The 26,364-nt window shown below is 34.1% G+C and overlaps 3 protein-coding genes across 3 annotated transcripts; all 3 read right to left on the reverse strand.

Annotated features, from left to right (window-relative positions):
* Positions 1–5,325: 5,325 nt before the first annotated feature.
* On the reverse strand, positions 5,326–6,140 carry LOC104901771 (uncharacterized). Its single transcript, XM_010689380.4, has one exon. The coding sequence runs from the start codon at positions 5,998–6,000 to the stop codon at positions 5,653–5,655; it is 348 nt and encodes a 115-aa protein (XP_010687682.1). The 5' UTR covers positions 6,001–6,140; the 3' UTR covers positions 5,326–5,652.
* Positions 6,141–12,737: 6,597 nt separating this feature from the next.
* Positions 12,738–13,561, reverse strand: LOC104901772 (putative glycine-rich cell wall structural protein 1). Its single transcript, XM_010689381.3, has one exon. The coding sequence runs from the start codon at positions 13,519–13,521 to the stop codon at positions 13,063–13,065; it is 459 nt and encodes a 152-aa protein (XP_010687683.2). The 5' UTR covers positions 13,522–13,561; the 3' UTR covers positions 12,738–13,062.
* A 6,504-nt stretch (positions 13,562–20,065) lies between these two features.
* Positions 20,066–24,488, reverse strand: LOC104901773 (uncharacterized). The gene is made up of 6 exons (XM_010689382.4): positions 24,325–24,488; positions 21,572–21,925; positions 21,405–21,464; positions 21,212–21,286; positions 20,754–21,129; positions 20,066–20,656 (listed from the first exon to the last, which is right to left on the reverse strand). The coding sequence occupies exons 1-6, from the start codon at positions 24,338–24,340 to the stop codon at positions 20,599–20,601; spliced, it is 939 nt and encodes a 312-aa protein (XP_010687684.2). The 5' UTR covers positions 24,341–24,488; the 3' UTR covers positions 20,066–20,598.
* Between the last annotated feature and the right edge of the window lie 1,876 nt (positions 24,489–26,364).

The following is a 26,364-nucleotide window of genomic DNA, read 5'->3' on the forward strand; positions in this document are numbered from 1 at the left end:
AAAGTATGCATATTGACTTTTGTTCCCCCTCAAACAATGCATGGATTGATTATTTACCCTTTTAGAACCTAGCCGTACATCAGATTAATAGCTTTCAATTATTCACTTGTCCCTACATGCTCATTTATATTCAATTCACATTAGCTCAACCTAGGATATCATCAAGACACAAAGTCAATATTATATACCTTCTTTTCCCCCTTTTGTCATTCTCAAAAAGTACATAAAGACAAAAAAATCATTCACACAATCAGAAGAGTTTAAAATAATCCAATAGCTCAACTAATTAAGCTAGTGATGCTGGTGCTACAACCAACACCAATTCACAATCTCCAAAATAATCCAAAAAAACATCCAAAAAGCATCAAAACAGTTTAACAAAAACCGACATGTTTTTCGAAAAACTACAAGGCATAGACAAAATTACATAGTAGGACTAGGATAAAAGGAAAGGTGTTTATGGTGTAGATGCTGCAGTTGTTTCTTCATGTCATGAACTTCTTCCACCACCATTAAGCACCCCACACTAATAGTGGCGTTGTCAATCCCTAACAAAAAGGCCATGTTTGGTATGGTAATTCCAAAAATCCACTAGAAGGGACCTCCAAAACTTGAGCCAATTCAGTGACAGTTAAAGTAATCACAACATCATTAACAACAGTGGATAAAACCAAATCATCACTTACCACCAAATTCTCATAAAATTGTTTAACCTCAGATTCATAAATTCCATCGTTATAACCCAGCAATTTAATCCATCCTTGAGTTCTCAATTCATCCAACAAAAACTTAAAGGCCGGTCATTTTAACCGAGTAGTCGGAAGAACACGTCCAGTCAGAATCTTGACCGGAGAAGTTTTCGGTCTCTTAGAAGGAGATTGGGGCTTACCGGAATTCGCACCTTTTCGTATGCGAGAGGAGGAGGCATCAGAAGTCGTAGCAGCGGAAGTAGTCGGAGAAGGCGGTGGGCGACAAGAAGAAGTCGTTGGCGCTGTGTTCAGGGACAATCTTGTGGTGGGTTTGTACTGGGCCGGAATGTTTGTCGGAGGGGTTTTCTTGGACGGTTTTTTCGTGGCCGGTATCTTTTTGTGGGAGTGTTCTGGGCCTCTTTTTTTTTTTTTTTTTTTTGAGAATTTCGAAGCAAAGGTTTTGATGCGTTTGACGGGTTTTGAGAGATTTAGGGGAAGGGCCGGTTAATGTGTTTAGGTTTAAGTCCATTATGCCCTTTTAATGCCTTGCATATAATTTTTAAAATGAATTTTGAAAACTATTTTTTGAAAAAGTTTTATAATTTTGACAAAGCAACATCAATGGATATTTTAGAAAACATGATACTTTTGGAATTTTTCATAGAATTTTTCTAGAGCAACTTAGGTGTCAGTTATCAGGACAGCATCAATAGCCTTTTCAGGAGTCTTGGATTAAATCAAAAATCTGACTTAGTGTAGATAGAATCTTTCGAACTCTTAAGCATGTAAAGGGGGCAAATAAGCACACAAACAACTAAGTACTAGAAATCAATCCCAAAGCTAATCTAAGTTTTTCAAATCTTTCACGAGCAAGTGGTTTAGTGAAAATATCAGCTATTTGGTCTTCAGTACAAATAAATTCAAGGGCTTCCTTTTCCTACATGATTACTTGTTTGTTTTAGGAACCCATATTTGCTTGGGTCCCTTTTTCTTACGTTGAGCATCTAGTATGTCTTTTCTAACCCAGATTTGAGTAACTGTTTGACATTCTTTGCAATTCGATTTTTCTTTTTGTTGCAGTCGTCAATTAGGTGCCATTATTTCCACAGAATTGCAAATAGATATTCAGGAAGCCCACTATTTTCTCTTTTCGAAAGTCTCTTTCGAAGGTCTGGCACTGAGCCTGGCACTGAGTCGCTGGTCAGATATCCTAATCCAGTTTTGTTCATGTTGTTTGTGGTGCAAGTTAAGTAATTTAGAGCATTCATTCCCATTGTCCATTTTTCGTGCATCTTTCGAGCAATAGAAAGTTGTGATTCCAAAATTCAACTGAGGTATTTAAATCACTACTTCTTTTTCGGGAAGTCTCTAAGTCTCTTTTAACTTTATCCAATCTTCTCTTATCTTTGCATCACTAGGCAGCATTAGTGGAACAATTCTAGATTGTTGTCTTGAGTTCTTAAGATCATTCAACTCGTGATTTAATTTTTCAATTTGTTCCTCAAGACTAGACTTTTCAGCTTGGAACTCAGTGACTGGCACTGAGTTGTTTACGAGATTATCAACTAGAGTCTTTTCTTGTTTTAGTGTGTTTATCTCTAAGTCTTTCTCGTCAATCCTTTTTATTAGAGTTTTGTTTTCTTTCAAGCAATTCCTTATATTCTGTTTCTAATCCAATTTTTAGCCTGGTCAAATTTTTTATTTCCTTTTTCATGTTATCAAAATTATCATTCATGTTTTGACAATCATCAATTACGTTTTCAAGCAATATGACAAGCTTACTTTTGGAAAGAAGATGAATTGAAGGTTTTAAAGAAGTTAGACTTACCTCACTGTCTTCTTCCTCTTCAAGAGGGTTCGAACTTTTAGCCATCAAGCATAGATGTGAGTCGTCATGGCTCAGTGCCGTCTTCAGAGTGGTCTGTACAGCATTCAGACATAATTTTGCTTCGTGGCTCTGAGCGTGGCACTGATCTTCGTCAGAATCCGAGTCTCCCCAGACTGCTGCGATCATGGCTTTCTTGTACTCCTTCTTAGACTGCTCTCGTTTTTCTCTAGGCTTTTCTTCATCCCACAGAGGGCATTCTTTAATCCTGTGATCATACTCACCACACTTGAAACAACCAGAGTTAGTAGCACTTTTTAGGGTTAGAAGAAGTGCCTTTACCTTTGAAGTTTCTACTTCTCCTGAAGTTGTTGCTCCTGTTCTCTTTTAAGAAATTTTGAAACTTTCTAGTTAGAGACGCTACTTCTTCATCACTTTCACTAACATCCGTTTCTACTTCAGTTTTTAAGGCCAACCCTTTATTCTTTGGTTCACTTGATTTAGAGTCTAAAACAAGTTCGTGAGTCATTAAGGAACCAATGAGTTGTTCTAGTGAGAGTTTTGATAAATCCTTAGCCTCTTGAATAGCAGTTATTTTAGGAAGCCATTTATTAGTCAAACTTCTTAACACTTTTCTAACTAAATCTTCAGAAGAATAGATTTTTCCTAAAGATCTTAGTTCATTAGTTATTAGTGTAAATCTAGTAAACATATCTTTAATAGATTCATCCTTAGTCATTGTGAACAGTTCATATTGTTGGACTAGTAAATCTATCCTAGACTGTTTTACCTCGTTTGTACCTTCATGTGCCAATTCCAATGTGTCCCAAATTTCCTTAGCAGTGGTGCACGCAGAGATTCTTGAATATTCATCAGGTCCAATTCCAGATTGGAGAATACTCATAGCTTTGAAATTCTTTTCTGCCTTTCCGTAGTCAACAGAATTGTACTCCTCTTCCTTTTTGTCGAACAGGTTACCTTTCGTCTTTGTTTTGGATAGGAAGAGGTCCAGTCTTGATGATTCTCCAGCATTGAAAGTCAGAACCTTGAATGTATATCCTCATCCTGGTCTTCCACCATCCATAATCTTTCCCGTTGAAAATTGGACACTTGGAATACTTGTCGCGAAAGTCGTCTTGTGTGTTCATGATTTCTATTCTCTAGATGTGAGTCTTACGAGAATAGCCTGCTCTGATACCACTTGTTGTAACCTAAGGGAACACTCAAGAAGGGGGGGGTTGAATTGAATGACGAAATCTAATCGATTTTCACAAAAATCCTTTCACAGCTCAGTGCCAGGCTCTGAGCTGAACACTCGAAAATTGCTAATTTGCGTTTTTGCGAATAATAAACTTAAGAGATATTAGATTTGACACAGATATAAGTGGTTCAATCTCACCTCTGAGATCTACGTCCACAAGAAACAAAAACTCTTTTATTTCTTTGAATCCTATGATATCAAACTCTTGATACAATACGATTCCCCTCACTACTAACCCTAGTAATGACTCACAATACTTAACTCTAGTGTTGACACTCTTATAATGTAAAAGTTACAAAAAGAACGATCCTCAAAGATGTGCTTCTTAGTTAAGCAAATAGAGGACAATTACAATTGTGAAATAGTAACTTAAACCTAACAGCTCAGTGCTATGCTCAGTGCCAAGGAAATAGTTTTCAGCTTTTTACTTAGACTCGATTTTCTCTCTGAAAACTTGAATCTAAAAGTGAATTATGAATCCCTTTTATAGAGATGGCTGGACGAATATCCTTCCAAAGGATATCTTTCAATTCCTTAATTCAAGGGATTTAATTCTCTTTTGAAAATCAATCTTTATCTTTTTCATCTTTATCTTTATTCTTAAAAAGATATGTTTTCCATAATAGATTTTCTTTTCAACTCAAAAATTATTTTCCAAAATAAAAATCTGATTTTATATAACTTGTTTTTAGGAAATTCCAGTTTTATAAAATCTCTTTGAAAAAACGTTTTTTGAAAAACACGTTTTAAATAAAATTATTTTATAAAAAATCTTTTTAACACGTTTTAAGGAAACTTGATTTCTGTAAAAATCTTTTTTCTAAAATTCTTTTATTTTGTAAAACACATTTTAAGGAAATACAATTTTTTGTAAAATCTTTTTCTAAACTAACGTTTTATCAAAACACAATTTTATCAAAATCTTTTTTCCAAAACACGTTTTACTAAAACACGTTTTTTCCGAAAATTTCTTTTTTCTAAAATTCTTTAAAACTCGTTTTTATCAAAATCTGATTTTTGTTAAAATATTTTCAAAAACTCGTTTTATCAAAACTTATTTTTATTAAAATCTTTTCAAAACTCATTTTTATTAAAATCTTTTAGAAACTCGGTTTTACAAAATCTTTTTCTAAAAACTCATTTTTTTAATCCCTTTTTATTTCTGATTTCGAAAAATCTATTTCCCTTATTTTGAAAACTAATTTCCTTTTTATATAGACATATAATATTAACATAATTATTATTTCCTTAACTCTAAGAAAATAATAATAACTAATATCATATAATCTATATTTCGACACATAGCATATCACCAAGTTTGAGCATATTACATTTTAATCTAAAGTTACTATCTAAAGAAATTATAAACTAAAACTTCATTTCTTGATTCTTCTTTGATTCTTCTTTTCTTCAAAGTCTTCGTTTATCATTTCTTTCTTCATGCATCTGTTGCAACTGTTACATACTTTCATGCTACAACATATTATATTAATTTTCATCATCAAAACATAACATGTGCATAAAACATAACATGTACATGCACAACACACTTATTAATAACTATAATCACATGATCAGAATCACAATGGCTATGAAAAAACAAACTACAGAATAATTATTCAAGCAATTTATGCTCAATTATCTTTAAGTTGAGGATCTTCAAAATTACATTTAGATGCAAACATTACAAATAATCACTCCTATATATTGCTATACTTATTTAAGTTATAACCACCCAACATTAACATGCAAATAAAACAAACTAGGTAAATAGTGACATATCATACAGATCACAAACATTGTGAAATCTAAACAACAAGCAAAACTTAATCAGGAAACTTTTCTCCCCCCCAAAAAAAGCTTGGGTTAAATGAATCTTAGTAGTTACCATCATCATCATCTCCTCCAGCTCCTGAACCAGCATGAGAACCAGCATATGAACCAGCTTCAGAACCAGCTCCCGACCCACCACCTGAACCTGAACTGCTAGAGGAGGATGAACTCGAACTCGAACTCGAACTCGAGCTACCTGATGAACCAGAACCTGAGCCAGCACCCGCCCCTGAGCCACCCCCGCCGAGTCCAACACCTATTCCTAAACCAACACCAACGCCACCTAGGTCCAAGCCTAGATCCTTTCTTGCAACACGTCCCTCGGAAATGTTTGCTAATGTGGACAACAATAATAAGAATGATAAAAGAGCTAGAGTTTTGATAGTTGCCATAATATTATAGGATATTGGAGTTAAATGTGATGAAGCTTAATTAGTGATGAGATGAAGTAGATGTGGTGGAATTGAGTCTGTTTAAATAGATGCAAGAAGTGGGATTGTTAGAGCCTTAGAGGAGAATGGTGGTGTTTACGCGGACAAAAACGAAATACGTACGTATTTTTTTTAGTTTTAAAATAAATAGGAAAAATGGTCGGAAACTATTGTTTAAAGGCACTTTCTTTAAAAAAAACTATCTTATATCACTTTTATCTTTCAAAACTACCTTATTATAAGTGGAAAATCTTTAAAATGCACTATCAGAATCTGAATTTGCTAACCTTAGTTAACTATTCCCTCCAAATCCCACATCAATACACGCAATATACCTCATGGGCTGATTTATAGGAGAAGCTTGACATCCTTCAGACTCATAAACCATAGAAAAAGATCTAATTTTGCAGCAAAAAAATTTCATTTTCAAGCATCAAAGAGGCAAATTTGGTGCAATTATGCTAGCAAATCACATAATCCTAAGTCAATTGTACACAATTTGCCCCAAAATCAGATACCAATTCTGAAAATAAGAATAACCCCAAGTTATAATTACCTGATTGAGAGAAGTGAGCATGAGGTGGGAGAAAAACAATTTAAAAGGAGAAGGGTAATGAATCTATAAAGGGGAGAATCGTGTGAAAGAAGAGGGGAGTCTCAAAAAATTAGAAGGATTTTGAGAGGATAGTTAATCATGGTTAAGAGATTTCGAAATTTGGTGGTGCTTTTCAAAGAATTTTCATTTATAAGTTAGTTTTGTAAAATAGATTTAATATAAAGTAATTTTTTTCTAAAAAAATGTGCCTTTAAAAGATAGTTATTAACAATTTTTCCAAATAAATATTTATTGATCATTCATAATTGTTTCCTCGTTTTTATGAATTGTAATAGTTTTCAAGTCAAACTTTATAAATCGTCACCATATATGCTTATTAATATATTAGATGTCTCAATCTTCATTTTTTAAATATCACCTTATTATTTTAAATTTTAATGACATGTAATTAAATGCTATAGTGGTACATATAATACTTCAAAAAGTCATTACCATCAAATTGTTATAGTGAATATGAAATGAATAATGGTATTATAATTTATAATTAAGCGTGCAAATATTGTATTTGGTGATTGGCAAGTGGATCATTTAGCTTTATTTCGTTTAATATGCGTAATAATTGTGTAGGTACACATAACCTCTTTCCCTAAATTAATTTGATTCTAGGGTTTATTGATAATTGGGCACGATGGCGTCACTCTCTATATAACATGTTTTGGAAAAGCATGGGTTACTCGCTCATTAAAAGAAAAAGAATTTTGTAAAAAAGTTGAACCCTTGATCACCAAACTATAATACCTTCTATTTATAACAAAATATATAAGAGCAAGTATTAAGGATAGGAGTTAGCTCAAGTGGGTAGAGCGCTCCCCCTCAACTTGACTCCTAAGGTCAAGGGTTCGATCCTTACCCCCAGCATAATGTTGGGGGTATTTCCTTAGCATGTTATGCATGCCTTACCAGCCAAGACTTAATTTCCTAATCAAAATATATATATATAAGAGCAAGTATTATAATTCTATAACTATAACCTTATACCTATTACAACTGTAAACAAAGACAAGAAATAATTAGGACTGATTAACAGATTAGGTCGGGTCGGGTTCTGGTTAATAATAACGGGTTGAACATGTTCCAATCCAACCGAACCCGTTTATTAAATGGGTTACCCATTTAATCCATTTACATATTTATAACTATTAAATCTTTATCAAAATTTTATTAGTTTTTAACAATAAAATCACATAAAAGTATATAGGATTAGATTTTCTTTTCATTCTACCACTAGAATTTTTAAAATTTTCACCAACTTTAACACAACTTTTTAGAAAATTTATATTATAACGAGTTAAACAGATCAAAGCAGCAGTTTAATTTTGGGTTGAAAATTTCAACCTTAACCTAACCCATTTAATTAAATGGGTAAGTCGTGTCAACCCATTTACTTAAATGGATAAAAAATCTCAACCTAAATCCATTTATTTCAGACTGGATCTGGATTTGGTAAACGAATTAGGTCAGTTTTCTACAACCCTAGAAATAACAATAAGTATGCCTCTCTAATAAACAACGATAAGAAATGCGAGTGAAATGAATAAAAAGCTACACTTTTCCAGTCAAAAAAATAAACAACGATAAGAAATGATTTCAAAATGACCTTGATATATAGACCATGAATAATTCCAAATTTTAATTTTGTCATTAAATTTGACTGAAAACTTAAAGCAAACTGATTACAGATCGTGGCGAGCTTAGTTTGTCATTAAGTCTACCATATTTCTCAAATATCATCAAGCACCTGGAGATATTTAATGGTGTATCGTTCATTTTTAACTTGTACTTAAGGCACACATGTTGTGGCAAACAAGTGGTAGTTGTATTATGATTTCTTTTTATGACAATTTGAAGTCTTTGATTTAGACATTGTTTTTTAAAGTCTCACTTATTTAGGGAAAAATGAGAAAAACTCAGTAGTTTTCCAATGGCTTTGTTTGTCAATACTAGTTGATCTATGAAAATAAACAGAAATTGTAAGTTAACTGAAAGTGATAAGATAAAGTTAAAACTGATAAACTGCTTAAATTGATAAGATAGCTAATTAGTTTAACTGTTTGAAAAAACTGATGATAAGTTGATAAATTATTTTGACAAAATTAGTTGTTATCAATATTTTTAAAAAAAATTTCAAAATTTCCGTCACTTTATTTTGAAAGGCAAAAATTTTAACTGTCATTTTATCCACCTGAAATTTTACTTTAGGTCCTTCACGAATAATATTAATCATTTTAACAACTAAAATATATTAGTACGATAGTACCTTATTATTTAATGTAACTAAAATACTTCCCTCAATAAACCCTCCAAAAAACGAAGAAAAAAACCCTAGCTAGCTATTACGTCCATGGCATATACTTCATGATATATTGGCGGCCAAACTAGATGATATAATCAAACTATGTGTTTGATGCATGATTAAACATATACAGTGAAGTTCTACATTCTTTAAATATGAACAAATCATTACATTATAGCATAAATTCGTGGTTGTAAATATTTGCCGTGTGAGAACACCGTCCCATGAGCTAGCGCACTACTTTGGCTTAGCTTGTTGATATGGTTATCCTAATGCATGACTTTGAAATTCAAGCTACAATGAAGAAACTTTTATGATTAAAATAAAAACTTGCTGCATGGGAATTGTGGCTGGCAATTAAGGTAAGAAGATGGAGTTAGTGGCTACCACCTTACCACTAGGTTCTGTCCACCATTAACAATTAGCTGAGGAAAACTAGCACCCAGTTACATGCATATGGGTATTATGTGGTTGACATTTTGCCATCTCAAATTCCTTTTAGGATGAGTACTTTGCTTGGGTAGTATGCATATGTGTAAATTAAGTTACGAGTAGGCCACCTTCTGGATCCGCCCCTAACTACGACGATGTTTACTTGGGAGAAAAATATTTCATAAAAAAGATTGTTATACTTTTTTATTTGTTGGTTTGTAAACTAAAATGTGGAAATTATTTTTTTTAAAGATGGAAAAATAGTTTTTATTACCATGAAAAACATTTTATATTCTCATGGAAAAAATGCCATATATATTTTCTTTCATTTTTCTTACCTTATTGATCCTATTTATCTTCTCTCCACTACTCTCTCCCCTTGATCATATTCATTTACCCTTTTCTCTCGAACTTTTTTCTTATAGGGATCAAAGTAAAGGAAAACCAATTTACAATGAAGTGTTTTTATTTTAGAAAATGAATTTCATGAAAAAAAAAAAACGTTTCCCATCAAGGCATAAGAAACATGTTAGTTCCCGACCCAAAATTTTATGTCCCATGCATAATATTTATGTATTCCTTTATGGTGATTTATGGGTATAGTGACAATAGTATGTATTTTATGTGAAAAGTGGCATATAAGTGATATACAAATGATACGAGGGAAGATTTCAATTTGTACGTTAGCCTATGCATGAATGAGTTTCCTCCCAATTATTTCAAAAATAAAGGAGTGTTCTAATTTAGTGACAAATTTCTATTTCTAATTCTATATAACCATTGATGTATCATTACTCATTTGACTTGTGGTTTTTTCATGAACGTAATGTGTGAATGTAATCTTCATTCTTCACCTCCTTAAAATTGAATATAGATTGAGATTAGAATCGAATTGTTTTAACTTTTTTTTTATGCAAAGTAGGATTTATTTATTTTATATGTTTTTGAATGTCAAAAAAAATCCACTCTTCCAAACAACATAATTCAACTTCTCTTTTGGTGCAAGAAGTATTAGTAAGGCTTACCGCTTGTGTAAGACTATCTTACAAGTAATAAAATTATGGCAAAATTACTCATTTTTGTTTGGGTTCTAAAAGGATCACTTTGTAAGTTAAACGAATCACTTTGCAAGTTTTAAGGGTTCAAATTGATTTAGAGAATGATTTTTAATTAGAATAATACAAACTTTTGTCCGTTCTCTCGCAATAATACAAACTTTTGATTATTTTTAAATAATACAAACTTTTGCCCAAAATTCCCCTGGTAGGTCAATTCCAGTTGTAACAAGTCATTATAACACGTGACATTATCTTTTTGGTTGGTTTTCTAATTTTTTATTTCCATTAGAAAAATAAAAAAAACCCAACATTTTCCTTTTTTTTCTTTCTTCTGTTGGTCCCCTCCACTCTTTTTCTCTCTCCCCCACTCCACCCCACCCCATCCCATCCCACCTCACCCCTCCCCTGGCCAGACACAACAGCCATGTCGCCACCTCCTTCACTTCTTCAAAGAACCGAATATATATCTCCTCTTTCACTGATCACACTTCCACTTTCCTCAATTTCAAGAAACACCTAGTTCCTTTCTCCCTTTTTCACACTCTCTCTCTTCTTTCACTTCTTCGTCTTACTCACGTTTCAACGGTGCCGACGAAATTCTATTTCTAGAATTGGATTCGTTTGAGATGTATTTGATATGATTGAAAATGGACCTAGACAACCGAGTACGGAGGAGGAGAGTTCGGTCCACATACACGTCCAAAGGAGGTTTTATACTAAAACCAATTGGCAATAGTAGGAGTAGCTCATCTAGCTTATATTATGGTACTTTCTCTCATCTTTCTCCAATGTGGGACAACTCACATGTGCACAACATACATGGGGTTCAAAAGTATTTGATTAATTGTGTTGTTGCGGCGAGGCAGAAGCATGTGATTAGCTATGGAGTGGAGGAGGAAGGAGTTGCCTTTATGATGGTTTGGTTTCGTTGCGATTGGTGGTTTTCAAGGGTGAGGGAGTGGAGAGGGGTGGTTTTCGAGGAGTGGGATGGCTGGGTTTGGTGTATTTCGGGGGTGGAGTGGCTAGGTTTGGTGTATTTTAGAGGTGGGGTGGTTGGGTTAGTTTGGTGTATTTCTGAGGTGAGGGAGTGAAGGGCAGTGGTTTTTGAGGCTGGGGTGACTAGGATTTGTGGTTTTCGAGGGTGGATGACTAGGTTTGGTGGTGTTTCGAGGTGAAGGAGTAGAGAGGATGGTTTTTGGGGGGTGAAGGAGTGCTGAGGGATGGTTTTCGGGGATGGGGGAAGGGAGACGTGGTGTTTTCGGGGATAGGGGAGGGGAGCAATGGTGTTTTCTAGGGTGGGAGGAAGATGTGGTGTTGCCGGTGGTTGGGAGGGCGGTTTGTGGTGGGGGATGGGGTGGTGAGGGTGGACTAGTGATTTTGTCCGTCGGGGAGGGGGAGGGGTTGAGTGTGGGGGAGGGGTGAGGTTTCAGTTGGTAGAGAAGGGGAGGAGAGAGAAAGAGATTTTGGGTTTTTTTTTAAAATTTTTTTTTACTTGTTTTACAGGTTGAAGGTCACATTGATCTACTGGAGGAATTTCGGGCAAAAATTTGTAATTATTTAAAAATAATCAAAACTTTGTATTATTGCGAGAGAACGGGCAAAAGTTTATATTATTCTGGTAAAAATTCCTTTTCATGAGGTTTTAGTGTTTATCTTTTGAGCAAAAGGGGTCCTTCCTAGAAGATTTTTACCCTTCCCCACATGAGATTTAGGTGTAAATATTTGTTGAGCTTCAATATATGCTAACTTACAATAAATAAATGTTAAATTTAGGTTTACCGGGCCAAGTTTAAGTAAGTTAAAGTTTAAAGCAAATAAGTTATATGTTAAGCCAAGTTAAATTAAAGCAAATATAAGAGTCGGCCAAGTTCAATTTACAGTTACAATAAGCTCTAATAAGTTTACATATATCAATTGTTAGAGCTAATAATTTCATAATGTAAAGTTAATCGCTAATAAGTTTATAAGTGAAAATCCGGTAAATATAATGCACGTGTTTCTATGTTTTCCATAGACTATAATTTGCGATAGTAGAATAATTAAAGTGAAAGGTTTCTAACTTTGATCATATTAGGTGATTTATATTTATAATAATGAATTTATTCATGTGATATTTTATTAAATTTCTTTAAATCTATAGTATAAAAATACAATATTAATGTATTTATCATTAATGTGTAATTAAATATTTCAACAGTAAAAAATGTGTAGGTTGAAAATAAAGAGTCAATAGATAAAGTGCAACTGAACTTCACTATAAAAATAAAGAGTAAATAGCTAGATAAGGTGCAAATTGATATTTAAATAAGGTGCAAATTTGATATTCACTATAAAAATTTTGCCATTACAATGAAAACACAAATCACAGGAAACTAGAAAAACATTAAAAACACGACGAACATGCAAAGCAAATTAGAATGACAATCTACTATGGGACACCCTCACACTTAGCTTATTCTGTTTGTACAGTACATAGATGCTTGCCATACATATATATATGGTGATCATTAAACAATAAACAAGCTCTTTTAAAAGCTTATCTGATCTTCAAATATAAGGTTTATCATATTGAGGGTACGTAACACTAACACATGAACTTGCACATGCATAGCATACGTCAAGTCTTAGTCCCCACCACCTCCGTAACCTCCACCGTGTCCACCTCCGTAACCGTGTCCATACCCACCTCCTTCGCCCGAACCACCGCCACCACCACCTCCACCACCGCCACCACCACCGCCTCCACCACCACGACCGCCACCTCGTGATCTTGACCCGGACCCGGCACTTGACCCGGCATAGGAACCTGCTTCCGAGCCGGCGTTGCCACCGCCACCACCTGAGCTTGAGCTAGATGAAGAGGAGCTTGAGCTTGAACTCGACCCACCGGACCCGGAACCGGCACCAGCTCCAGAGCCTGAGCCTCCTCCACCAAGGCCCAAGCCTAGACCCACTCCTAGACCGACCCCTACACCACCAAGGTCCAAACCCAAGTCTTTCCTTGCAACCCTACTCTCAGTAAACACAGCAGAAGTTGTAATAAGTAGGGCAATGAGTAGTGAAATAGATTTTAGATGAGCCATGTTGATTATTTCAAATTGATAGTGAGGAAATAGAGAAGAGTGAAAGGGCTATTTATAGTTGCTTATAGTACTGTGATTCACCAACCCCCTCCAAAAAAAAAAGGGAAGAAAAAGGTGCAAACTAAACCTTGTGGTTATATGTAGTCATGCATATGTAGTATGTACCAAGTAATTATAATAGTGGGTAAGATTTACCACCTAGAGAAGTTGTCTCTTATCAAAATAAACAATTTTAGTGAATGAGAGTAATGATAATATATTAAAATGTAATTTTATGAAAGAAGTTTTATGTCAATGTTCATATGGAAATAGATTTCACTTTTTTAAATGTTTTTTACATTTTAATTCATATTGTTGTCCAATAGTTGATATTACGTCTAAAATAATAATAAATAATACTAATGGAAATTATTTAAGAATAAAAAAGATAAACAGATGAATCAAAATTACCATTATTATATAATAAGCTTTATTATTTTGAATTGAAATTAGCTGCATTAAACTTAATTTAATTTAATAGAACAAACTAATTAAAACTGTGAAAGAAAATTTAAATTAAAGTTAACTAAAGTGATTTGGACTAAATTGAACTTGATAAAACTAAACAAAACTGAAATATGTTAAGATTAAGTTTAAAATAACAAGACTTAACTAAATTATTGATATTAGAGGTTCGAATCTTGCTAACTACGATTGTCTAAGTGTTGGACTTACTTTTAACTTTGCTTCCAACTCCCATTATAAATTTGAACTACAAAATTAAAATCAATTTATAAATAAGCTAAGACTTATATGGATTAAGCATGTACTTGATAAAACTTTAAATTTAATAAAACATGTATCATACATTCATACCTAACCTATAGATTCAAAAAATAATAAAAGAAATAATATAACTATGCATACAATTTCCCCATTACATGGAAGTGGAGTGATGATGTGATGCTTCGCTTCCTCTTAAAAAAAAAAATTGTGACAGTCCGCTAGAAATTAACTAAAATATTTGGTTTTATGTGGTTTTATGACATGTACAAATGTTAAGGTTGTGGTTATGCCATGTGATTTCCACTCAACAAACTATTGCATAGTGGAATACAATAATACATGGTACCGCCCATGATATAAAGTTTTTCCTGTACTTCGTGTAATATGTAATTTTTAAAAGTTGACTTATTATCATTTTGAGTTTCCGCATGCTCATACTTTTTGTTAAATTTTACCCTGTTACCTTACCAATTTACAAACTCCTATTTCATCACCAAGCTTTCGGCCAAATGATAATGAATCTTATCGTAAGACCTTGATATTGGTGATCTCCCACTGATCTGCAATGCCAGCTGAAATTTTCCACCCAACAGTCCTGATCTTCCACGGAACCATTACACGTTCATACTCCATATACATTACCAAATTTATTTCCTTTTTCTCACTTTGACGTGGGGAAAACATTTGGTTAGAGCTTTTAAGGTGGGCTAATTTGTTTCATTTACTTCAGTGATAAAAAGAAGGCTAATGTCAAGAGTTCGAATCACATGGTTAGATAGAGGAAGTAATTTTCGTACTTGGCTAAGTAGGGTGGCAAAGACTAAGGCTACCCAATCTTTTAATTTAGGCCTTTTTTTTTTGAAATAATTGAGTGTTTTTGTCTATAAATTACGGATTGTTGACGTATATTGACTCGAAGTAAATCCCTCAAGAACGTTCGTCTGAGCCAGTTGACCGTAGGTCAGAAACCTGAAAGGCAAAGTTATACTACCTCGGAGGTTGTTCCGGGATCACCCCTTCAATGCTCAAGTCATTTGAGGTTGAAAGAGAAAGTGTAGCGAGAGATGCTCTAGTTTGTTAGGTGAGAATTAAATACATGTTTATTGATGGGACTTGTGATATTTATACTATTGAGCTAGAATTCCCAAACAGGCAACATTAATACGATGGACTTTCCTTGGTATCAATCGCTATGTTAACTTTTCAATCAATTAGCCTTTCCAGCCCCTTTGGTGAATCCCTAGACACCCTAAAACTAGGTCAACTTCAAGGTGGGACTCACTTTGCCACCTGTTTGGTAACTTATGATGATTTGGCGAAGATACTAGCCTGGCTTTATTGAACCCAAACAATTAACCCCACGCCATGGAGGTAGGATAACTGCGGCCCGACCCAGGGGCGTGCATCCGTGGCGGAACAAGAGCCTTTGGACCTTTTAGGTACTTTCTCTTACGCCGATCGACCTTTCACCATTGGGCCCTCTATCAGCCTAGTGGGTCGAATGCCATATCCAGTGGATGCCGATCAATACTCAGCCATATTTGGCTAAGTATGAAAGCGGCTCGGCAATGAGAGAGAGTATCCTACTGGCCGAATGGGTCGGATGCCACTCGGAGGAGGGGTTAATGAGCCCCATGTTATCCAAGTGGGTGCTCATTGGTACTTAGCCATATTTGGCTAAGGTGTTGCCAAGAGTGAAGATTTTTGCGCGGAGGGCTTGTCTTGCAGCATTACCTACACGATAGGGGATTCAACGTTGTCTCCTCAATTATAATGCAACGTGGAGAATAAGTGGGAAGTGGTTTCTCTTAGGGAGTGGTGTGTTAAACTTCAAGATGTGTACAAAGAGGAGTGGTGGTGTATTTTCTGGCATTTGCTTTGGGGTATATGGTTATGAAGAAATAAGTGGGTCTTTGAAGCAAAGAAAACTGAGATTGAGGAGTTGATTCATAGAACAATGGGACGGGCTGGGGAGTATGTGGAGGCAAATAAGATGTAATACTCCGTATTTTTCGTAAGTTATTAATTATAATTTTTAAAAGGATTTTATTATTAATTATAAAGGTTTTATACATTATGGGTTTTTCAAATAAATTCTAACCCAATTATATATTGAGCCTAAGTTTACAAAATTATAATCCAAGTAGTTAGTTTAATAGTTGAAGATATTTCTTAAAAGAAAATCAGAAAAGATTTACAAAAAAAAAGATTTAGAAAAAGAAAAACAAAACAAAAAGAAAAAATGAAAAAGAAAAAGAAAAAAGGAATTTCGCGTATCACACGGTGGTGTGATAAGATTTTGGTTACCTTTGTTTAATTTTCTTTGTACTTATCTTTGATTTATATTTTAGTTATTTTACCTTATATAACTATGTATTATCGGATAGTTTATATCTTTTCCAAATCTTAGTTGGATAATCATAAATATTAACTATATCCTAGCTAGATTAATTTATCTTTTTCCTAAAATCATCTTTTAGTTTCCTAGTCCTATTTCTATTCTACTTATCCAACTAGTATAAATAGGGGCCTCCACCCATCATATTCTTCACATCAAATTTGAGAAATAAATCTCTTTTTTCAAGTTTAAACTCTCTCTCTTAGCCTACCTTCCTCTTCCTCTCTAGTAATTATTAATCTTTCAAAGTGTATGTATATGTAGATCTTTAATACTGTTATTCACATATAGTATTATGTTTTAGAGTTTTTATCTTGAATTGTTATATATGTTTTATGTGAGTTTTAGTATTAATATTATAAGTTTTAGCATACTCCATTAGTAAGTGTATGGTTAATTTGCTTTCTTAGTGTACTGTTAAGTCTATTAATTTAATAACTTTTTAGTGTGAATAATATAAGTTTCATGATACTCCTTGTAAGTTCATGTCACGATGGATTTGTTAATTGGTTTCCGTCAGCACTGAACTGGAGCTATGTAAGTGTTATATTGCAATTCCATGAGCTATGTAAGTGTTACATTGCAATTCCATTGTTTAATTACTTCTGTCAACTAACTAACTAAGTATCCCAGTAAAAATTTCGTGTTATTTGTTATGCTATTTGCTATTATCATAAAAGTTATTATTTCATATAGCATTGAAAATTTCCAGATGATTTTATGAACACGTTATTTATATCATGTTTTCATATGGCTAAGTTTTATATAAGAATTACTATTCTTTTTAAAGGAGTATTATTTTCGAAGGATTTTTATTAGTTATATGATCTTTTATGATCACAATTATAAAGAGACAACGACTTGTTAGTTATTAACAAGAACGGTAGCTATTATATTTTACCCATGTACTTTTTGTATAAGTCATGTGGACAAGGTAGTTCCCTTCGTAATAGACTCATTACGGAATACTAAACTTGGAGGGTGTGCACATTTTAGGAAAGGTACCTAGGCAAGGAAAAAGAGTTTTTATCAAAGTTATATACTTTATATTATACAAGTGTTACAAGTTTCCAAGGAAGGTTTATAAAAATATTTTGAATGTTTCATAAAGTATTTAAATTTCCGCATATACATGTACTCAGTATTTTTACTGACACACTTTGTTTGTTTGTTTTATGACTTTGTCCCTGTGATGACCCTTTTGGCGAGCAGAATTCACAGGTTGATTGATGCATACTTCTTATGGGGGAGCTAGTGAGGAGTAATAAATAGCTTAGTTTAGCAGTTATTATTTTCATAATTTCCTTTGTCATAGTAGAAACAATAATTTTTATTTATCAATAGAGATAGATAAGTTATTATTATTAATTCCGCTGCATTATCAAATTAGTAGTTAGTGGTTTTAGCCTTTAACGTTGTCACGTGACGGTAATACTCTTAAGTTTCTCAAGTGTATTATATTAAAATATATTCTTCAAAAAGAGAGAAATTTAGGGATGTTACATAAGAAGACACAAGGAAGGAAGAGTGCAGTGACTGAGGTGGTTAAATGATCTCCCCCTCAGACTGGTGTGACGAAGATAAACTCGGATGCGACCATTTTTGCAAACACCACCATTGGAATGGGTGGTGTAGCAAGGGACAAGGTAGGGGATGTACTAGTCGGCACTTGTGTCAAAGGAGAGGGAACTTTGATGTCGGTATAGCCGAAGCTATGGCAATGTGCCACGCATTAATATTGACGATTTTAATGGAAGCTGGCTTTCGAAACTTTTTACTTGAGATAGATAATATCAAGCTTCACACTCATCTGCACAAGAAGAAAGTAACATCCTCCTCTTTTGGCAGAGTGGTTAGAGATATTGTAATGCTAGCTAATTCATGTGAGAGTGTCTCTTTTGCTTTTGTTAGAAGGGAAGGAAATAAAGTTGCCCATCGACTAGCTAAGCTAAGTGAATTGTTTGGGGATGTGAGGGATGGTTGGAGGAATATCCTCCTGAGCTTAATACTGATGTATTTGCAGATATTTAATTGATGAATGAATAAACTAGTCCGTTTTTCTGTAAAAAAAAAACATAAATAAAACAACTCTGCACACATTCATCTCTTGCTACGGGCTACGGACAACTAACACTCAAGCAACTACAAACACGAACACGTGCAATCGCGACTTGCACATGACAATTGATTTAAATAAATTCATGATTTTGATCTCGACGGTAAAATAGTAAATTGCACAAACACCATGGATGATGCTACCATGAACACTAAACAACACACACTCAACTTTAGAAGAGATTGCTTTCTTCTTCTTCAACCTTTTGAGCAAAATTGCTTTGATTTCCTTGTTCATCCCTAGACATGTCTTCTTTGTGACAATACCTTTTGCAATAGTAACACTAAATTCTTTTTCCAAACTCACGACTCTCACCACAACCATCACGAACGCTTGCATAACTACGGCCTCGACCTCGACAAAAAACTAGCTCTACCTTGACCACGACCACTATTCTCATCCTATATTTCACTTGACTCATTCTCACTATAAGACTCCTCCTGCCCTTTAAAGCATTTTCTTCCTTTTTTCATAGGACTTGGAGATCCTATCTTCATGGGCTAAAGGGAACCCATCAATCATCAAACCCATAAGAGGACATATCTTTGGACTCCTCTATCGCGGCAACCACATGAGAAAATTTATTAGTGAGCGAGACTCCTTAACACTTTAGGTACAACAGTAAAGTCACTAATAACTTCACCAAACGACCTCATTTGATTCACTAGGCTAGACACCCTTGACAAATACTCTTGCACCGATTCTTTCTTTTCCATAGAAAGAGACTCAAAATTACCGCGTAAAGTTGGCAACTTAACATAAATTACCTTATTGTCGCCCTTATACTACTTCTTCAATATTTCCCATGCTTGTTTGGACGACGACACTGCCGAAATTTGAGGAAGAATGTCATCATCTAATGCGGATTGGATGAGGAATAAAGCTTTTGCATCCAGTTTTCGATTCTCACGTAACTTTTTATCGGATACCTCGGGTGGCTCCTGTGGTTCGTCATACCCGCTCTCAACAAGATCCCATAACTCTTGGGATCTGGATCAAGTTTGCTTTTGATGCTCCAAAGATGGAATTTTTCCCCTTTGAAAATTGGAACAATAGGTTGCGATGAAGAGTTCACACTATTATTTGCCATAATGTCTCTCACTGTGTTTACACGCACCGCTCTTCCGATCCTCACACGAGAACTTTTTTTTGTTCAAAAGAAATAAAACTACTCTCAACTCACTTAAACAAATAGAACAAGAATGGATCGAAACCCGAAACTCTTAATACCGTATTGATGTGAAGAGTTAAGAAGAGAGCAAGGATAACTGATATTGCTACGTAACGTTATTGCTTCTCATACACTTAGAAAAAGGAAATACAAGTGCTTAGATAATAAATTAAAGAAACATAACTACTACTTCCTATAAACTAGAAACGTGAGAACAAAGTGGAGGCAAAAGACCCACTTAACTACTAATATTCCTTAACTAAGTAACAAACACACTTTTTTTGACCGGCAATGTAAGGTATTTATATTGCATCAAAAACAAACCGCTGTGATCAAGTCTGCATACATACCTCCAGAACGAGAACAAACACCAGCAAGCTACACACAGCCTACAACAGTATCAATAGACATAGCTTGTGCAAGCAGCATAAATAACATCAAATAGTCCCTGCCTTACTATGTATAATTATAGCTAGTAGCTGTCCCCTAAATACCTAAACTACCATATAACATTCATCTGCGTTGGAGGAGAAATCAAATGAACCTAACAACAAAAGCAGTAGAGCAATTTCAAGATTTTTATAAATGATCAACTCGAGCTAGCTACATCTGTGTTATGGTGCAAGATTAGATCCGACGAGAGTTATTTGTCCCACGCCGTGATGATGCAGAAGATGTGTTAAACCTTTTGATCATGAAAATAACTATAATGTTAGTAAAGTAAAACGAATCAGTTTTAGAGCAATGAAACATACTACTAACATTTCAACAAGTATACTCACTTTGCTGCTGACTTGTTCTTATTGCCCGTTGGTTTTATTCTACACCACATCCTCATCACACCATCTCTAAGTTCATGTATGGCACTATGTGAGTAGAAGTAACAACAATTACAGCCTAAGGTCAGTTTACAAAAGTAAGACCGCCCTCCTTCATCAAGATGATACTCTTTTGAGCCCATTGGTCCAAAAATTATACAGTGATCCTTCTCCACCTTCACTTCGCACATTCTTGCAGTACTAAAACCCGGCATGTCAAGCCTGAAATACATCCCCCACTCATCCCCATCTTTTTCCTTGACGATTTTTGTTTCAAATACACCTCTAACCCCTTGCAGGATCGATGGGTTTATGTAAGACATATCTCCACTGCATCTTCCTGCATTTTTCCAACACTATTATGGTACCACTCTATCACTGCAAGAGAGGATAACATCAATAAACAACCAACTTTAACTCACTTTCTTCGATGTCTGCATGTTGTCCTTTACAGCAACGACAATCAGGCTTATGACGTTTTATGCTAACCAATCCGGCTTAAGGTTAGTTCAACAAAAGGAATCCAGATACAAAATAGCAACATTATTCAAGATATTATTGATTGTAACCAAGTAAAAAGAGGGAGAAAAAAAATACTCTAACCGAAAATTATACCTATAAGGACATCAGGTTGATGGACTTGCTCATTCGCAGGATTTTGACAAAGAACAGGTTCTTCAAAAGTGAATATCATATCGATTCAAAAAGAGTGCATAGGATGAAAAGAGTCAATAATTAACATTAAATTAGGAGAGATCGAGTTGAAAGAAGAGAAGTAACACCTTGATTTGTAAGAAAGCAAAGGTTTCCATCTACTCCGGGTAAAAACAGCCTGAGAGAGCCATTCTTGAATGTCTTTTCTAAAGGAATCGAGTGAGGATCACGATCAACACAGATAGAACCAGCATAAACTCTTTGAGAGTCATCAAGGGGCCAACCCTCACACTTTGGGGCTTTACCATAGAAGGTAATTGAACATTTATCAGACTTCTTGTGAATTTTAACATCATCTGATGATGCTACTCCTGGCATATCTACCCTAATGTACAACCCATTGTTCACTCGCTTAACTTCATATGCTCCTTTTGGTCCTGGTTTTGAGTTGTTTTGCAAAGGATTTTCGGGTGCTTCGTTCTCTTCATAATTCAAGAGGCACAATTAGCTTACTCTTATTTTTTAGGATACAAAAAAATCAAGGGCACATCATTAGTGATATAAGCACAATTACCATTTGCACAATTATCATGACAGTATTGCTACATCTACTCACTAGGTAGACTACCCATTACAAATAGAAAATCAAAATATAATTAATTCTGCTCAGATGGACTCCACTTATTATTAATGTCTATCTCTAGTGGTTAGATTACCCGGTGTGTAAACAAAGATTTTTCCTACTACTCCCTCCGTCCCATAATATAGTGTTCACTTCTCATTTTTCACAAGAATTAAGAAAAATAGGAGTTTTAGGATTTCATAAAAGCATATATTTAAGTAAATATTTTTGGGTACTTTTGTCTTGGAACTAGTTTCACTAGTGGAAAAATGAAGAAGGGTTGCGCTGAAAAAGGCCTGTAGGGTTGCGCTTTTTGACAGCAGACCTTTCAATAGCAACCCTTCACTTTTTAAGTAGGGCTGCGCTATACAAACGCAACCCTTCACAAGGAAGGGCTGCGCTTTTTACGTAAAAGCGCAGTCCTTCAAGCTTAGAAGGGCTGTGCTTTTAGGTAATTTTTTTTTTATTTTGACATTTTATTACTCATATATTAATCTCACATTTTCTGAATTTTAACATTTGCATTAAACTTTAAAGTAAACCATCCAAATCCAGAAGAGAAGAAATTACAGAAGAGAAGAAATTATAGATCTACAATGCAACTAAATCCAAATATACAGAAGAGAAGAAATTATAGATCTACAATGCAACTAAACCCAAAACAAAAAAAAAGAACGAAACGAAAAGGAACAAAAATTAATATAGGGAAGAAATTATAGATCTGAAAATACAAGAACATTAATCAAAACAAAGATTAAGAAATTATAGATCTGAAAATACAAGAACATTAATCAAAACAAAGATTAAGAAATTATACATCTGAAAATACAAGAACATTAATCAAAACAAAGATTAAGAAATTATAAATATGAAAATACAAGAACATTAATCAAAAACTGCCTCCAAACATTGACCTAATAATGTTTAAATACGTAAAACAAAACCCTAATACATAATTAAGGAAATAATAAAATTCGGAAATACTTAAAATGCCTATTTGGAGCCTCAAACGAACTCGTGTTTGACTCGTTGGCCCGTTCCGCTTCCGAAAAGGTATCACAATAGGCAATCGGACTCCGTCGGCATGATTAGTGCAAATAATTTCAGGCTTTTTGTCGCTTTTCCGTGAGTTTTTGATAGAGAAGAGAGGATGATAGAGAAGGAGGAAAGGGAGGAGGGACGTGAGAGAGGAGAGAGAATATTTGGTATACCTTCTTTTTCCTTGTAATGGTGTAAAACAATAAATAAGGGCACACATCTTAAAAGAAAAGTAGGGTATTTTGGAAAGTTTTATGTATAAATGAAGGATAATTTAGTCCAAACAAATTGATAAAAAGGAATACAAGCGCTATAGTATGGGACGGAGGGAGTACTAGTGATCTGATTGTCACCCAAAAAAAATCTAAGCATAACCAACATCCAATTGTTTTCTGAATAAAGCTAAGGCATATTTATAAAAAATAAAAATAACGAAAGTTATTAGACGAGACTGTCTAATTTTAATATAAAAGTAGACCTAGTTACCAAATGGATTAAACTAGTCACCGAAAGAAATTAACCAAGTTACTATTGGGCTAATTCTCTTTTTAATATTGGGCTTATCATTGTCTAATTTTAATTTAAAAGTAGGCGGTTTCTTATAAGACAAACTCTAAAAATAAAAACCAAACTGGACTAGAGGTCAGTTTTTGAAGCACAAAATTCCGAAGGACAATTTAGGTTTGCACTGAAAACAACGAACGAAAAATAATTCAAAGATATAAATAACCAAAATCCACTCTCATAAGTCATAAAATTGTCTGTACTCTCTCATAGTCTCATGTCACAAAATGCTTGAAACTGGACAAGTAGTTCAATTTTGTAAACGAACGCCGAATTGACGAAATGTAGGGCAAAAAAAACAGGTCATTAATTCCAGATTTCCAGTCACTACAGGTAAACCATAGCATGAAAATTTGCACATTTACAAATTGTAACATAAATATTCTTATCATTTGATTCCATCAAACATGAATTAAGAAGGTATACCAAATATCCGAATCATAACATGTAAAACTATCGTTAAAAACATGAATTAACATGAGATAAAGTGAAAAAAAAATTGAATTCATAAAACAAACAATAACAATCGCATGAAATCAATGGCATGAATAATCACATGAAGTAGATATTAAAATTGGCAAGAAATGAAATTTGTCATGAAAAGATCGCTACAAAAAATCGTCTCAACAAGTAGATTTATCTAAAGGGGAAAAAAACCTGGAAAGAGCTTCATCAATTCGAGCTTCAGAATTACATATCAGTGAGGGAAGAGTGAGAGGTTTATAAAGTTTAGGGTTGGGCAGGATGATCATATAGTTTAGGATTTCTGATGCAACTCGGCCGAAAATGTTGGGCCATGCAACTCCCCCCGTTTCTTTACTTTCCTGTTTGGTATCTTGTTTTTAGAATAGAATTCTTTTAATATGCTTGGTAAATTGATATATCTCATCAACTTTATCCTCTCTTTCCAAAGTTTTTCCATAAATAATGTCAAATAAAGTATTAATTCCTCCTATGCGCTGAACTTGAAATTAAATCAATAGATACCATCCACGTAGGACAGCACGCGAGAAAAAAAAATCGGCAAAGCAAACCGCTACTTAGAGTAGCGGTTAACTTTAAGTTAAGTCGCTACTGGTGGTAGTGGTCTATGATGCAAAACCGCTACTCGGTGTAGCGGTTTATACGGTAAATCGCCACTGAGGCAAAAAAAGGGTGCGTGGGACCACTATTACCTAAATAAGAATATACTCCGTTTCGATTTAATCGCAACAATTCACTTTTTACGCTTGTCGAGATATAACTTTGATGGTTATTATCTACTATAATATATATGTAAAAATTATAAAAAGTTGATATTACGAAAGTATTTAACGAGACGAATCTAACAAGATTCCACTTGATTATGTTTTTCATTATGTATAAAGTTCAAATCTTAGTCAAAGTACATAATGTGAATAGTGCAAAATGTTGACTATTACGATTAATTCGAAACGGAGGAAGTATATAAAATCTCTATAGTGATCCCTCTCAAATTTTTTGTAGATTATATATTTTGCTTAATTGAGCAAATTATGTTGCAAATGTGCAAAAAATTGTGATCGGGAGAACATAATTCTACATGATTCACGAAACACATAAAATTTTACATATGTATGTATACTTCCTCCAGTCTTAAATAAGTGAAACAATTCTATCAAAAAGCTTTTACAAAAAAGATAAGTCTTTCACTTCTTTTAGAACGGTGGACGTATATATATATAATTGAGGCACAGTTAGCATACGAGTTTTTGAATGGAATTTGGGATGGCAAGAATAGGGTTTACAGTTGATATAGTTGAGGCGCAGTCAAAATATGGATTTCAGAGAAGGAATTTGTGGCGGCAACCTAAAGGGTTTGTTGTTTTTATAATTTCTTCTCTAGCATAATACGAGAGATTGCCTTTTGATATACCGGAAGCAAAAGTAGAACTAGTAGCAGGTTATCAAACCAAATATATACACACATATATACATATATTTTTTGTCTGACTTCATTTATAGATTATTCAAACGACAATCAAAAACTTAGAACAAGTCATTTACAAAACCAAAATATGTTTTCAGTTAATAAAATAATAAACTAGTTTTTAGGCCCGGGCTAAGTCCCGGGTAATGAAAATTTTCATTTATCATAATATTGTACTTTAAATTGATAGCACTAAATACAATGGGATATAGTGGTTAAAACTTTAGTATATGAACTTGAGGTCATGGGATCAGAACCTATACCATGCAATTTTTAATTTTTTTAATTGTACATGGATTACATGAAATAAAGGAAAGCGCCACGTGGCGCCGTTCCTTGTTTAAGACTGTCTTTTAATATATTTATATAGATTTATCTATATATCCTCCATTAAAAGAAAATTTTTGGGTGTTGTGGATCATTAGATCTCTCAGCGGGATAACCTACCCACTGGGTAAACTCAAATGCTCAATGGAACTACATTAAATTCATAACTGATCATTTTGGCCCAGTCCGACACGCTTTTCGGGTGGATTTTGGGTAGAATTTTTCGCAACAATCTACCAGCTAGCCAATCCACAATCAATAGCAACCAAGTTGCTAACAAGCAAAAATGTCACCACTCACAAAAGGACTTTCAAGACAAATTCACCAAACCAAACTCAAATAGTGCACAAGAATCACAACACCTAACAATTCATGCAATGTATTTCACAAAAAGTCAGAATATTATGAATTATCACAAACAA

Source organism: Beta vulgaris, chromosome 8, assembly GCF_026745355.1.
Source record: "Beta vulgaris subsp. vulgaris cultivar EL10 chromosome 8, EL10.2, whole genome shotgun sequence".
Classification (NCBI taxonomy): Eukaryota; Viridiplantae; Streptophyta; class Magnoliopsida; order Caryophyllales; family Amaranthaceae; genus Beta; species Beta vulgaris.

Excerpts from the sequence above, each read along its gene's own strand:
- LOC104901772 (XM_010689381.3), bottom strand. The coding sequence starts at position 13,521 with ATGGCTCATCTAAAATCTATTTCACTACTCATTGCCCTACTTATTACA.
- LOC104901771 (XM_010689380.4), bottom strand. The coding sequence starts at position 6,000 with ATGGCAACTATCAAAACTCTAGCTCTTTTATCATTCTTATTATTGTTG.
- LOC104901773 (XM_010689382.4), bottom strand. Across the intron at positions 21,130-21,211 it reads ACATGCAGACATCGAAGAAA|GAAGATGCAGTGGAGATATG; the intron begins GTGAGTTAAAGT and ends GGAAAAATGCAG. Across the intron at positions 20,657-20,753 it reads AAGAACAAGTCAGCAGCAAA|GTTTAACACATCTTCTGCAT; the intron begins GTGAGTATACTT and ends CATGATCAAAAG.